The 15,000-nt window shown below is 37.2% G+C and overlaps 1 protein-coding gene across 5 annotated transcripts in view; it reads right to left on the reverse strand.

The window, feature by feature from the left end:
- The window catches only part of LOC128692253 (gamma-aminobutyric acid receptor subunit alpha-6-like), a 368,693-nt gene that overhangs the window by 5,200 nt on the left and 348,493 nt on the right, over nucleotides 1–15,000 (reverse strand). For 2 of the 5 annotated variants that reach the window (XM_070096302.1, XM_070096298.1), the window contains 6 exons: nucleotides 14,314–14,543; nucleotides 12,523–12,605; nucleotides 10,103–10,237; nucleotides 9,799–9,813; nucleotides 8,123–8,275; nucleotides 5,480–5,733 (listed from right to left, as the gene is read on the reverse strand). In XM_070096302.1, coding sequence (XP_069952403.1) covers nucleotides 5,480–5,733; nucleotides 8,123–8,275; nucleotides 9,799–9,813; nucleotides 10,103–10,237; nucleotides 12,523–12,605; nucleotides 14,314–14,543 — 870 coding nt within the window. Of the gene's footprint in view, nucleotides 1–5,168; nucleotides 5,393–5,479; nucleotides 5,734–8,122; nucleotides 8,276–9,798; nucleotides 9,814–10,102; nucleotides 10,238–12,522; nucleotides 12,606–14,313; nucleotides 14,544–15,000 lie in introns of all 5 variants that reach the window. The other 3 variants (XM_070096300.1, XM_070096301.1, XM_070096299.1) reach the window with 3 other exon arrangements.

Genomic DNA, 15,000 nt, shown 5'->3' on the forward strand with positions numbered 1-15,000 from the left:
CAACAACCCCTCTTCTGCCCTCTGACTAATACTTTTATTAACTCCACACCTTCTCCTAATTTCCACACTCCGAATTTTCTGCATAATATTTACACCACACATTGCTCTTAGACAGGACATCTCCACTGCCTCCAACCGTCTCCTCGCTGCTGCATTCACAACCCAAGCTTCACACCCATATAAGAGTGTTGGTACTACTATACTTTCATACATTCCCTTCTTTGCCTCCATAGATAACGTTTTTTGTCTCCACATATACCTCAACGCACCACTCACCTTTTTTCCCTATTATTAAACCTCTTTCTATTCATCCTTCACTTAGAGACCCCAAGTACCAATTAACTGCAGCACTCTAAACTAGCCTACTATGAGATCTACAAAAGCTCCTTCTATTTTATCATTTAGGTCCCTCACAACAATAATTTTTCACATTTGGTTCAGAACTCACTGAATATTCTCTTAAGACCTCGCAAAATATCTCTTTCTCTGCGGCGCAAACTCTGTAAACCTCTAAACACCTATAATCCCTCTTCCCCTTCCATAGCTGATCATTTAATATTACTCTTCCCATTTCTTCAGCTCTGATTCTCTCAGATACTCTCGATTCAGTTACTCAGTTACTCTCCCTTTTCCTGAAATTCTTCTCTCCCTTTTAGCTTTGTTTTACTTAGAGCTATGATATCCAACTTCTTTCCATTCATAACATTAAGAATCAGTTCTTAATTTTCATCCAAATTATCCCTCCCCTACAAACACTCATTCTTTGCACCTTAAAAATTGCCTTTCTTATCATTTTAGTAATTAATGTAAGAGAAAGGGTTACTAGCCTCTTGTTCCCCGCATTTTAATAGCCTCTTATGATGCACATTACATACGAAAAAGACATACTACTCCACTTCCTTATGGAGTTAAAAGAAAAAAACTACAAGAGCTAGGAATAAATAAGAAACTCGGGTGAGTGTGTATACACATACATGCACAAATGTATATGTAGTATGAATTAGGTGTAAATAGTAGAAAGAGGATGTACCTGCTCTCACGCGTTTATGAGACAAGAAAAGACAGCAGCAGTCCTGTCGGGGTGTAAAAAAAAATACAAGTTTCTGTTTCATATTCATCTGAAAAGACAAACTACACACACACACACACACACACACACACACACACACACACACACACACACACACACACACACACACACACACACACTCTCTCTCAAACTCTCATGACGAGCTTTAGCTGAAGACAGTATGGAGTAAAACTTACACTATTAGAAGAAAGTGTACTTTTAAAACAATATGGGTATCCATTAGGATCCTCGTTAGTTGAGGCAACGAGAGAGAAAAAATTACAGAGAAAAAATCAAGAAAAGAGAAGACACTGAACAATATTCTATTTTGCAATTTCAACTTAAAGAGGTTCAGGTGGGCACAGACGGCTGAGCTAAATGACCCACACGGGTTTAGAGCCTCCCGTAATATAATATGTAGACACTTTGAAACTCAGGTTCTTCAAATTGTCTGGATTTTCATTTAGAGAGAGAGCGTGAAAGGACTGGAATTATGAAGACTGCAAAAGAGATGCTGATGATGAGAGTAGTACACAAACTGCCACTCACGTACAACAGAAGACTTTAATATGAGTGCTGTTGCAGCGAAAGGAATAATTTATGTAAGCAGTAAAGTACACAAGAGGAGTACTCCAGTCATCACATATTGTAAGAGGATTGGCTGCCACGTATTCTGGTACATGTCTGGAAATCAACGAATCAGATTCCAAAAATCACAGTCAATTTCAAATCGAAATTGAAATGTGTAAATTCTTTGTTTGGGATGCAAGTAGATAGGGAATGTCCGGGAAAAGGAACAGCACCTGCAGATTTGACTACCTGATGTGATCACTTAATTCAAGACTTATATCCTCTTACGTCCTGTAGACATTTTTCACCCTAAAATGTTTTATAAGAAACAATGCGTCAACACAGACTGACCTTCGTACCACTTGAAAGGAACCAGGATTTTTTTTAGTGCCGTAAAGCGAAAAGTAATAGAGAGAAATGGCAAGAATTTACCACCATCTCGAACGCTTGTTGGACTGGCAACAATACCAGTGGCTCTCTCACAGTTACAGATATCACTGTCAACAACAGCAAAAAAAATCCCCCGGAAAATAACATTGATTTTTTTCCTGTAAAATATACACAGTCTTAAACCAAGCACTAACAAAATACTTTATTAGTGGACTCCTCACTGAGACAAATACAGTGTTAGCAGTCTTCACGGAGACCCACATAAAATACCATTTTGACTATGAAATATATGGATTCCCAGGTACCATCTGGAGAACAAGTGTGGTGATGCAGTCAGTATGGAGACGAAGACATATACACAAATAAAGACATTTATTGAGTAAACATTTCGCCACAAATGGCTTCTTCAGTATAATTGATGAAGATACTCTTGACGAAAAGTTTCCTCGATAAATGTCTTGAACTTTACGTATGTCTTTATCTGGGTACATTATATTTAGATGCGACCAAGAAAACGTTCTGAAAATAAAGTTTCTCGTCTATGTTAAAGAATCACTCATGTCACTTCATGTCACAAGTAATAAAGTCGACGTTCAGGTAACAAAAGTTGAAAATCAAAATCTACTTATTACACTTGCATATAAACCACCAGTTACAAATTTCTAACATTTCCAATGCTACGTATTGATCATTGAATACTGTTTCGAGTTGTATGTTTTCAATCCCAGCTCCAAACATCGAGTTTCTTGGTGATTTCAACTTAATCTATCCGAAATTGAGGAATGTAGCAAATGCTGTAATAGCAAAGAGAATCCCAGGATAAACAGTCACACACAGACTAATAAGACTTAGAGATAAATTCGCTTTAAGAAAGTAAATAGTGGAACCAACCAAGCTAGAAAATATTCGTGACCTCAAGTTCACAAACAATGAGGATCAGTAATGGAACCTGACGGTGACTAGTGCAGAAAACTTGGGCCACGACCTAACTGAAGTTTACTCTTACATTCACACTGACCTTGAGAAGCAAAACACTAGGACTTTTATGATGGTATATTCAGTTAATTCAGATTCGACAATAAATACATTAACTGGGATCAAATAAATCATGATCTTACTGAAATATGTCAAAAAGGGAGCACGAATAACAGTATTTCGTGAGGACGAACTCACTGGAGCAAGAAGTGTTCTCTAGACTCATACCATTAAGGAAAAACAGAGAATATGCAGGTTAGGATGAGAGAGTCGGTCCCTTTATAGAAAATGACAAAGAATTACTGAACTTCTCAAAGGTATCACACTTTCTCAAGAGCGAGAAGAAATACTGGTTAAAAAAGGAAAAACACTGAGATAAAACTCAATGCATTATACAGAATCCAGGAAAGAAAAGGGGAGAAAAAAAGGACTTTAATGAAATTAAAAGGAATAAAAAATTCTTTTCATCTCTTACGCGAAGTAATATTGAAGGAAACGGAATTAGCCTTGATGACAACAAAATACTGAAATCACACACAAAAAATACACGGCATACAACTTTTTGTTAGAGAATTTCTATTCTAAACTTACTACATAGTCTGAGTCAACGTAAAATCAGTTCATCATAATCTATGTAAACTAATGCTACAGTTTATATAATACAACATTGCAGTTATAATTAGGAGCCATCAAAGCTAATATTCAGGAATTACCTGTGATGACACTCGAGAGTGAGAGAGATGCTGACACTGTGACGTGGAAAAAGACACTGGTGTACAGTTCTGGACATTTATTAGAGGAAACGTTTCGCCTCGAGGGGCGAAACGTTCTGAACTGTACATAAGTGTCTATTTACATATACTGGTATCACCATTTGATACAGTAACGTTCATCCCATGTATATTTGTCTCATAGTTCCACAGTATGATAGGAGATACAGCTTTTTCCCTTGAATAGCGCGGACATATCCAGTGTTTGGAAATATTTACCATGAGATGTTTCGCTCACCATGAGTTTTTTCAATGTGTTAAAAATGCCCCTAGTCAGCGAAACGTATCGTAGTATAACTTTCCAAGCGTTTCACATGGAATTAATATATTTATTAGTCAGTATTTTATGCCTTCTGATACAACACCGGAATCACCCTTCAAAGGAGGGTGATTCCGGTGAGGGTCTCTTGATCCAAGGAGTTGGAACTGACTTTCCATGGATCAGACCTCATCACCACCTATTCTCCAGGCACTGTATGACTTCTATAGCATTTTTCCTTCGTAATTCTACAACATTCTACTCACTTATGGTGAGCAGCGCTAAACGCATCTGGGCCACATAGGGTGGAGAGCAATGAAGGCTCGATCCTCTGTCCGCTGAGGACACGGATAATTGTACACACGTAGATGTAACTCGATTGGGAGAATGCTTTCTGATATTTGTTCTGCGCTGCAGCTTGATGGCAGAACGACAGCTCTGGTGCTATGCTGTTCCACTGAACTATTGTGGATTTTCTTTGCATTGATCAAGATGTTCATGCAGAATCCCACTGTGGTCATGCACATTATTCTCAACACAATTAACATAAAATTTAGGAATTAATACCAATTTTGAGAGAGAGAGAGAGAGAGAGAGAGAGAGAGAGAGAGAGAGAGAGAGAGAGAGAGAGAGAGATAAATTTATGTTGTTTTTACGTTTATGCAACTAAATATACCTCTAAGCAACCTAAGAAAAGGAACTTGTATTTACTGGAAGTTTTTTGTGATGTAAATGGACCACAAATAAAAAAATGCAGATAAAAATTTTTAGATGATCATAATACACTTCAATACTCTAAACTAAAAAAATACATATTTTATAATTAAACAAAAAGTACGGCTAAAACACGTAAATATAAATATAACTGGTACATTACATCAAAATCAGAAAAAAACCCATGTAATATCATGCTACATCAGAAGAAAAAAGTCATCTAAGGCCAACATTTCCTCGCCTTGCCTAAGACGGGTGCTTGAAGCCGACCACCGGTCTCGCATGCTGCTACATGAGCGTTGTAGTGTGCTTAGCACTACACTAATATACATCAAGACTATATACATCAGCTACAGGCCTCCGCCTCGACGTGCATAGCATCGAGGAGATTACAGAATGCACTACAGCCCGCTCAACACACCATTATGCGTTCTGTGATCTGATGTTTAAGATCCTCCAGCTTCTTTCGTCGCTTGTTGGCCGCCCTCTCGACGAAGTTGATACAGGCAAACTCCAGCACAGCCGCAAACACGAAGGCAAAGCACAGAATGACGAAGTAGTCGAGGGCCGTAGCGTAGGAGACCGCTGGCCAGGCAGAGCGCCCGCCGAATCCTAGCGTTGTCATGGACAGCACAGTGGTCACACCTGGCCATACGAGAGAAAAATGGCACACCATGAGGACGCAGACCACTGAAAAGGCAAAACTAAAGTAAATTCTCTATGGGGACCCACCATATTGAACTCCTTTATGGCAAGCTCGGCTTCAGTTCGCTTGTCTAAAGCTTTCTTCGCTTCTTCCACTTGGCCTCTCCTTTCCTTCGCCACCCGCTCGAGGAAATTTATCAGGGCGAACTCGGCGATGGCCCCGAAGACGTAGATGAAGCAGAGGATGACGAAGTAGTCGAGGGATGTTGGGTAAGATACTTTGAGTGTTGTAGAACGCCCTCCAACACCCAGCTTGGTCAGAGAAAGCACTGTAGTTCCACCTGATTTTAGAGAGGCAGTTACGTGAGGTGGAGCAACGTGTGTTACCAAGTGTGATGCGCTCTATAATGCCACGCATGTAGCTTTATTTATCATTAATTTATTTGGAAAGAATTTATTTAACAACGATGCTGAAATATTCCAATGTAGGGATATGCAGTCTCATGAAATAACAAATATTTTCTTTATATTAGTTGGTGTACGATGTTAAAAAAGTTAGATTACAAGACATCATGACATTATAGATGAAAGCAGCAGCGGAAATCAAGAGAGTGAAGACAATCCTGAAAAAAAACAGACTAAATGCTGGTTAGAAACAATTATTTAAAGTTAGTGATGAATGATTCCATAATCATATCTTTAGTTGAAAAGTGAATTAATTTGTTACTTTTCTAAAATAAAAATGCAGTAGTGGTCATTGGAAATGTATTCAGTATTTAAAATCAATGAGAACAGATGAGAGTTTAAAACACGTTTTTAATTTTGGGGAATAATAGGGAAGGAGGAGGGTACGAGGATGACTGTCTCTGACTAGCGTGCCGACACTTTTTGAGAAAGCTGACATAAGGCACATATTGACCAAAATTCCAAAGAGATCCCATGAAAAATAGCAGACCTATAACAACAACATTAGTTCCGTGGAGCAATGCACAAAGAACCCGCACATAGAAGAGAGAACCTTAGACGACGTTTTGGTCTGACTTAGACCGCTTACAAACTCCAAGTCGGACCGAAACGTCGTTATTTGTGTATGGTTCCAGCAACGGTATTCAGATGAAAGACAGAATATATATACTGTAACAGACCCACGAAAGATTTGCAAACATCACGTTACAGTATAATCTGCAGATCTGTATCTATTGAACTCTGAAGCAATTTATTTTAAAAGCATTGTTCAAAAGTAATAATAATGTAAATCCTGCGTTTTTTCAATAACAAATTAAGTGTGTTTGTTGAAAATCATTTCGCTTATAGATAATGTGACACAACGAGGGTTTGTACAAGTATTCTTATGATATTTACATAATTACTGAATAAGTTACTCATTTTCCAAGGAATTAATCTTAGTTTCCGGAAAATACATCTTCCAGTAGAGCTGAGGGAGGAAGGTGGCTTGAGGGGGGGAGGGGGGGTGAAGTGGGTCCATGAAGCGTTTAACTCGTACGGGTCTGTTTTTGTGTGTGGGCGAAACGTAGTCGATAAAGAATCGCAGTGTAGTGCATTTGTGTTTATTTTACCATTCAGCGCAAGACATGATGCAGGCTCGAGCCTTCGTCTCCTAATTGCTGATCGATCTATGACCAATCAAACTGTTGACAACCGGCGAGAAAACCTCAGGTCCATTTGACCACTTTTTTTCTGCTATTATTGACTATCTTCCACAAAAGAATTTATATTCAGTATAAAATCTAAGTAAATCAATTTTTTTTCACAGAGCGTCTGCACAAATAATGAGAAACCTGTTTATTTTAAATTTTAATAAATCCTCTGAATTTTAATAAATCCGTCATGAATTTTTTATAAGTTTTAACGATATTTTTTTCATATTTTTCTCGATTGAACTCCCCTTTAATTTTTTTTAAAGGCGGTATTTAATTCTGACCAACCATTATAGGTTCAGTGTTCTTTGCAAACATTAACATATTATAAACGCTATATACGTTGTTGACATGATTTTTTTTCTTATTATTCAAGAGATTCCTGAGCAACGAGCTTAAAAAATAAGAATCTTTAAATATTTCAGCCATTATTCTTTTACGATTTACTTCGGGTGCAAAATTATTCGAATTTCGATATTTTCAAACTACCTTAGCATGATGAGCGCAAGCAATAAAATAATAGCGAAGTTTATGCATGGAGATGAGAGGAATAGGATTTCTCAGGAGGGAAGACCCGGAAGTGAGTCCCGAAGAAGGAAGGAAGGAGACTGGAAATGAAAGAAGCAGCAGAAATGGATGAGAGGAAGGTTAAAATTATAAAATGGGTAGATAGATAATTAGTTATACAGTTAGACATATAGTTAGCCATATAGTTAAGTTTTTAAATATATGTAAATATATCAGGATGAAGAAAAATCACTCAGATACCCAGCCTTTCTTGTGGAAAAGTTGACAAAAGTATATTTTTATCTTTTAGATTTACTAAATAGATGTAGTTCATACAAATACCAGTGTTTAATTATCCGAATACGCCAAGTTGGCACATGCATGATAAGAAGTTCCCATGTACTAACAAATATATTTTTGAAACTCATTAGAGACAGGCAGTAGCATGCAGACAAATACTTTTTTTGCCAAAACAATGAAACTCACGTTTCGAGAAAGAGCTACAAGCGGAAATCTTTGGATAATTTTTCTTCACCCAGGGCATCTTGATCAAACTGTACCTCACCTAAGCAAACTCTACCAGGAACGTCTTTCTTCGTGATCCAGAAGGCAACCCACGAGCAGCAGACGATGAGGATGCAGGGAACGTACACTTGTAATAAGAAGAAGCCAGTTAGCCTCTTGAGGTGAAACTTGACGTTGAGCGTAGAGATGGTCTCTGGAAGAGCAGTGACCATCTCAGTGTTAACTTCAGGGGATAATGGTGAAGGTGGGTGCACATACGTGATAATGAAGGGTGTCCGCCTGCGGCAGTGATGGAGGTTACTGTTCACAGGTGAAAATTGTGAAAATGAGTACCTGTATAAATGTAGCAATGGGGAAAGTGGATGACTGTCCACAGGTGGAAGTGATGAAGGTGACTGTCCAGAGGTAACTATGTTGAAGACGACTGTCAAAAGGCAAGTGACAGTAATGAAGCTGATAAGCACCAGTAGTGGATATTTTTATTGATATTTTATATATGATATATATATATATATATATATATATATATATATATATATATATATATATATATATATATATATATATATAATTTATAGGTGTGTGTGTGCGCAAATAATTTAGCAATAGAGCTTAAAATTTTTTCTTTTCGTGAACGGAACCTGGTCAGATGTTATGTTAGAATGGGTGGCTAATGCTGTTACAAGCGATACATTCTTGGGCGACCGTAAGCTTCATAAGCTTACGGTCTAATCTAGAACCAGGCCGCCAGGGGGCGCTTACCCACAAAATTTACTTCGGCAAATAATTTTTTGTAAGTAATTTCATGTCATCCTTTGCAGGTAAATTTTCAAACTCGTGTATAAATATACACCAAAACTAAAAAATGAAGGGAAATTTGCAAACTTGAGTTTACAAAAATTTTCATAGACATAATTTTTGCATTGTCTACAAATTAAGCTGGCAGCTCCTCAAGACGAACTGTCTAAAGCAAAAATCTTTAGGCCTTTCCTTAAATGCAATTTATTTCAGTGGAGATTTAAATCGTTAGAAAATTGGACGCAGTGTTGGAAGTACTTTGTCCCCCATATTAAACAACTTGTTCATGATTTTTTTTCCAGAAATAACACCTAATGACTTGATGCAATTACGTCGTTGAAATTTTTACAGCGTTGTAAAGAGGACAGCAGTAGCGAAGAAAAAGCAGAGATCCAGAGCAAGCTTTCAAGTAGGGTTTTATTATATCTGTGATAGTGACACTCTAGAAGGCTACAAAAATGCTAAATGGTTATAACTGACCATAATTTTTAAAGGGGTGGACCGGTAAGCCAGTGGAAGGCCTCGGTCAGATGACCAAAAGCTCCAACGGCGGGTCATCATCTGACTAAAACCCGAGTCAGGAAACACTTGTCCTTTTTCCTGACGAACCTTACCTAACTTAATGATGGTGACTTGATAAAGCTGTACAATGAATGAAATGTTGCTACGATAAATGTCTGTTCTACTCCTACATTGTTTTTCACATTATAGACGTATAAAAGTCCTATATCTATAATCAAACATGCAAATATAAAAGAAGTTGTCTCGATATGTCGTAGATTATATTTATACCTTCTATGATACTATTCTGCCATTCTCAGCTAACTAACCTACAACAATTCATCTATACCTTTCAATAATTCATCTCTAAGTAACAAATATTCATCTATAACCTACAATAATTCGTCTGTAACTTACCTGGGCGTCTGTTTTCTGCAGGAAAGAGGAAAATACAGAGTTATAGCAGAGTAGTAAATTTGTAAATGTCTAGACGTCTCACCGATTTACACTTCGTTGCTTTAATATTTGACGCATATTTTACAGTAAATATATGTTTTTCTAAATGTATTATAGAGTACCTCCAGCCAAAGGAAAACTTCAATAGTTATCGCATAAATGTATGTGTGTATGTGTATATTTGGCTCTATAATTTATTTAACCATGTAAGAAGAATTTAAGAACCGGACCATAGTGATTGTTGAAAAAGTTCGAACCCTCTTACCTTTTCTCCTGACTGTGACTTTAGCAGAGGTGGTGGTGATTTTAAACAGTTCGTACTGGGCAATGCTGACATCCGCGTCCACCGTCACTAGTGCTGGTGCCCAGCGATATACCATATCCTCCGAGTTATACCCGTCTGTGTCAAAAGTGTACCATGAAATTTTCATATTTTTTTTCTAAATTTAGGTTTGTAGAAGTAAATTTGATGAACACACGTAAAACGGACGTTCTGTACGTTATCACACATGTTTGTAAAGTAAAAGGACACAAGTGCAACTAATGTGACATTTATTGTGGCAACGTTTCGCTCTCCAGGAGCTTTATCAAGCCATTACAAACAATACATGGACACAGAGGGTATATAAAGGCTCAGAGTGAGGTGAATACTAGTGAGGTACCATTTCGATGTTCACTAGTGGTAGTAGTAGTAGTGGTAGTGACAAAAGTAATACAATATGGTAGGGCAATTAATTCGTACATGAGTAAAGGATATAAAAGCTATTACTTGGGTAACATAAAAATAGGTTGGACAAATATAAACTGGAATGAGGCAGCTTGTTTCAGTGTTCACTCTCTGTGCTTTGTGTAGTATAACAAGAGAGACTATGTGATGGCAGGGTTTACTGTTTTCAGGAGGATTCTTGCTAAGACTTCGGAGATGGTGAAGCTGCCGTTGTTTTGTTTAATTGTATTAATTTATATACCCTCTGTGTCCATGTATTGTTTGTAATGGCTTGATAAAGCTCCTGGAGAGCGAAACGTTGCCACAATAAATGTCACATTAGTTGCACTTGTGTCCTTTTACTTTACATATTGTTGGTAATTCTACCAACTTTATTACCATCACACATGTTATAGACATACTCTACATTACATTGTTTAGATATTACCGAGATAAACCCTATAAAGTCCTTAGGAATAGTGCATGCTGGTGTTTGCTGTAGTTCAGGGAAAAGGGAGGGAAGGCCCTTGAGCCAAGTGATGGGCTCGTCAGCCAGGAAATTAAAGGTAACTTTCAATTTCTTGAATTAAGAATGATGATTTTCCTCTCCTCCGACACTGTGATCCCGTTACGGGCTTAGCATTTCTTCACGATAATAATAATAATAATAATAATAATAATAATAATAATAATAATAATAATAACAAAGTTTCGTTCTTAAGGCTAGCTTTAAAAAATTATTAAACAAAAAATTATGAGTGCGAATGGGCATGAGAAGGACCTACCTAGCATGGGCCAATGGGCCCCTAATACATTACTTCTCTGTTATAAAATATTTTTCTAATATGGCACAGAATGATGGTAATGCAAGTTTCTTCCTGTCATATTTAGATCTTGCAAAATTTTGCATATCAGTAATTGTCCTGTAAGGTGAGCATTTGTAGTCACAGTGGTGGCCCATGCTAACCTCCCTATGGTGTATAAATATACATACCTGGGTGAATCGTACTGTAGCCAGCTGGTCCAGTGGCTTACGCACGGGCCTGTAGTTTTACAACTCACTCGCCATGAGTTCTATTCCTACCCGTAAGGTGGCTTTAATATGATGTATTACATATTTTGCACGATACAGTGTGAGTAATCACGATATTAAATTCACTAAGCGAATTTAATATCGTGATTTAATATCGCTAAGGTTGTACAGTTCACTGGCGCTGGTTTATTGTACTCTTGATGGAGTCCAAAACACTAAACTCTTTTAATAATTTCATTTTAAAATTTAAAGTTAATGAAAAATGTTTAAAATAATGATTATGATAGTAAATTATTATTGTTATTATTGTTAATATTATTATTAAATTATTATTGTCGTTATTAATATTATTATTTCAATTATTATTACATTATTATAACAATAATTATTATTATAATAATTATTATTATATTAATATAATAATAATTATTATTATTAGATTATAATAATTATTATTATTATATAATTATTGTTATTATTATTATTTTAGAGCTACACAACTGAAATAAATTATGAAAAGAAACAAAATATTAAACAAATACACATACTCATGGCGACTCTCGAGGGTAAAAACTTGGGGGAGACATGATTAAGACATACAAAATAGTCGAAGGAATGCATGGGAACTATAATCAAATGGAAATACGTAGAAACTAAAAATACAGAAAGATTCACTTCGACGTGAATTTTTTTTTATTATATTATAGAGTTTCCAATGGTCAAGTGGAAGGAAGTGAAAGAGGAGGCAAACTCGATACACAGTTTCAAGAGTGGGTATGAAAGGCTGGAAAAGTGGGAAACTAAAGGAAGCAAGAGGAAGTTAAAAAAATTGGTGGAGGTGCTCAAGAGAAGAAAATGAAGGTAGTGAGTAAGAGAGAGAGAGAGAGAGAGAGAGAGAGAGAGAGAGAGAGAGAGAGAGAATACTCTCTGATCAGCTAATACTCACAGGAGGCGAGACTCAGGGGACAAATTTGGGTGTCAAGGGGGAACTTCCTGAGGTGCATCTTACAGCTGGCTCTTACAGTCAGTCTGTCAGTTTGAGAAAAAATACTTTTAAAACAAAGGGGAAATGCAAGAAAATTATATATAAATTAAATATGATGATTTTCCTTCCATTTTCAATGCAGTAAACTGCAGTCACACATTAAAATTATGCTGTATTCTCCATACCCAAAAAATTTATAAACCCAGAAAATGCCGCTGATACCCAGTAACTTAACCATAATGTTTTAACTAGACACAATATGCAGTTTGTGGCATTTTATTGAGAAAACGTTTCACCCGGCAGGGACTTGGAGAACTGATAGTCCATGGTGGGCGAAACGTCTCCTCAGCAAAATGCCATAAATCGCATGTTGTGCCACATTAACTTGCTTGTCGGTACGAAATATTTGTAATTTGTCTACTTATTTTTGTCTACACACACACACACACATATTTATGTTACTCTTATTTACCTACACTTATCTGTTTATTGAAGAACAAAAAGGCACAATACCGTGACTGAAACAATACACAAATAACCCGCAAACAGAAGAAAGAAGCTTATGACGACGTTTCGCTCCGACTTGGACCAAAGTTTTTTCTCCAGTGTGCGGGTTATTTGTATATTGCCTATTTATTGTCTACTACACGCTCTGCACACTTTTCTACTTAACATTATCTAACCACACTTACACAACAATATATTGGGGTGGCCCGGTGGCCTGGTGGCTAAAGCTCCCGCTTCACACACGGAGGGCCCGGGTTCGATTCCCGGCGGGTGGAAACATTTCGACACGTTTCCTTACACCTGTTGTCCTGTTCACCTAGCAGCAAATAGGTACCTGGGTGTTAGTCGACTGGTGTGGGTCGCATCCTGGGGGACAAGATTAAGGACCCCAATGGAAATAAGTTAGACAGTCCTCGATGACGCACTGACTTTCTTGGGTTATCCTGGGTGGCTAACCCTCCGGGGTTAAAAATCCGAACGAAATCTTATCTCTCTCTTATCTTATCTTATTTACTCTTGTCTACCCACAATTACCTACTATGTTACCTATATACCGGTGGCACAGTTGTCCCCAGAATATGCTAGGTTAGGTAAGAATTGTCAGGAAACTAGTGTATCCTGACGCTGTTCTTAGTCATATGAAGACTCGCAGCTGGAGCTTTTGGTCATCTGACCGAAGCCTTCTGCTGACATGTCGGTCCACCCTTTTAAAAATTATGGCTATGGTTATAGAAATTAGATTTTTTAATAGAATATACTATTCAAGCGTACACCAGCATCATCCAGCTATCCACACACCTTCTTTATTTTCCCATAGCACGAAACTGTGTGTCCAACCCACACTGACCTAACCTTAACCTGCCACATAATAAATTTTCCATTTTATTTATTTTTAGTACTATATCTAAGTTTCATTTCTCTCTACCCATTCTTCTTCTCTCGTTTATTATTAGATTCGTTTTGTTGCTGGTATAGCTTTAATGATTACTCAGAATCTCTATATTTTTAGGATTATCTCATTTTCAGCTTCATTTCTTCTGTCGTTTTCTTTCTTATTCTCTCACTAAGTTTTATATTTTCATTCCTCTTAGTACAGCTTGTTCCACAATTCATAATCTGTCTCTCGCCTTAAAAATCGTGTTTTATTACTGATTTACACTGCCGACAAGCTGATAAATAAGACACATGTGCAACTCCTCTCTCTCTCTCTCTCTCTCTCTCTCTCTCTCTCTCTCACCCACACACCTCAAAGACCAAGTGATCTGGCCGTCGTGCTGTAAGCGGATGAAGGTGTTTGGTGCTGTGATCTTGTGGACGTATGAGTTCTTGCCGTTGATGAAGAAGGTGTCTGGCTTCCAGAGCTTGGCAGCAAACATCCAGTTCATGGAGAACTCGTTCTTGCCCAGGTCCGTCTTGTTGAACCGGAGGCGAGGGTCGAACCACACTTGTCGGAGGTACAACTGCATCGCGTAAGACTGCAGGAGAAAAAGGTGTAAGACTTACGGGATATAAAGTTCGCTCTGACTGCTTTGTTACGCGACGCTAAACCCATTCTGTGAGCATCACTAGAATGATAACACTAATAATAATAATAATAATAATAATAATAATAATAATAATAATAATAATTATTATTATTATTATTATTATTATTATTATTATTATTATTATTATTATTATTATTAAGAAGAAGAAGAAGAAGAAGAACTAGATGGAATTCAACGGCTGCGAGATACGAAAAAGGCATCCCCGTATTCAATAAGCCCAGCCCCATCTACCTCAACGCACGCAAGAAAAAGGTATAGTGCATGGTGATAAAATTCTACTACTGCAAATAATAAAAATATATGTGTTTCTATGAATGTACGTAGTGCATTCATACATGTGAATGTATGAGTGCTTATGTATGCGTGTACACGTATCTTATGTATG

The sequence above is a fragment of the Cherax quadricarinatus genome, chromosome 53, assembly GCF_038502225.1.
Source record: "Cherax quadricarinatus isolate ZL_2023a chromosome 53, ASM3850222v1, whole genome shotgun sequence".
NCBI lineage: Eukaryota > Metazoa > Arthropoda > Malacostraca > Decapoda > Parastacidae > Cherax > Cherax quadricarinatus.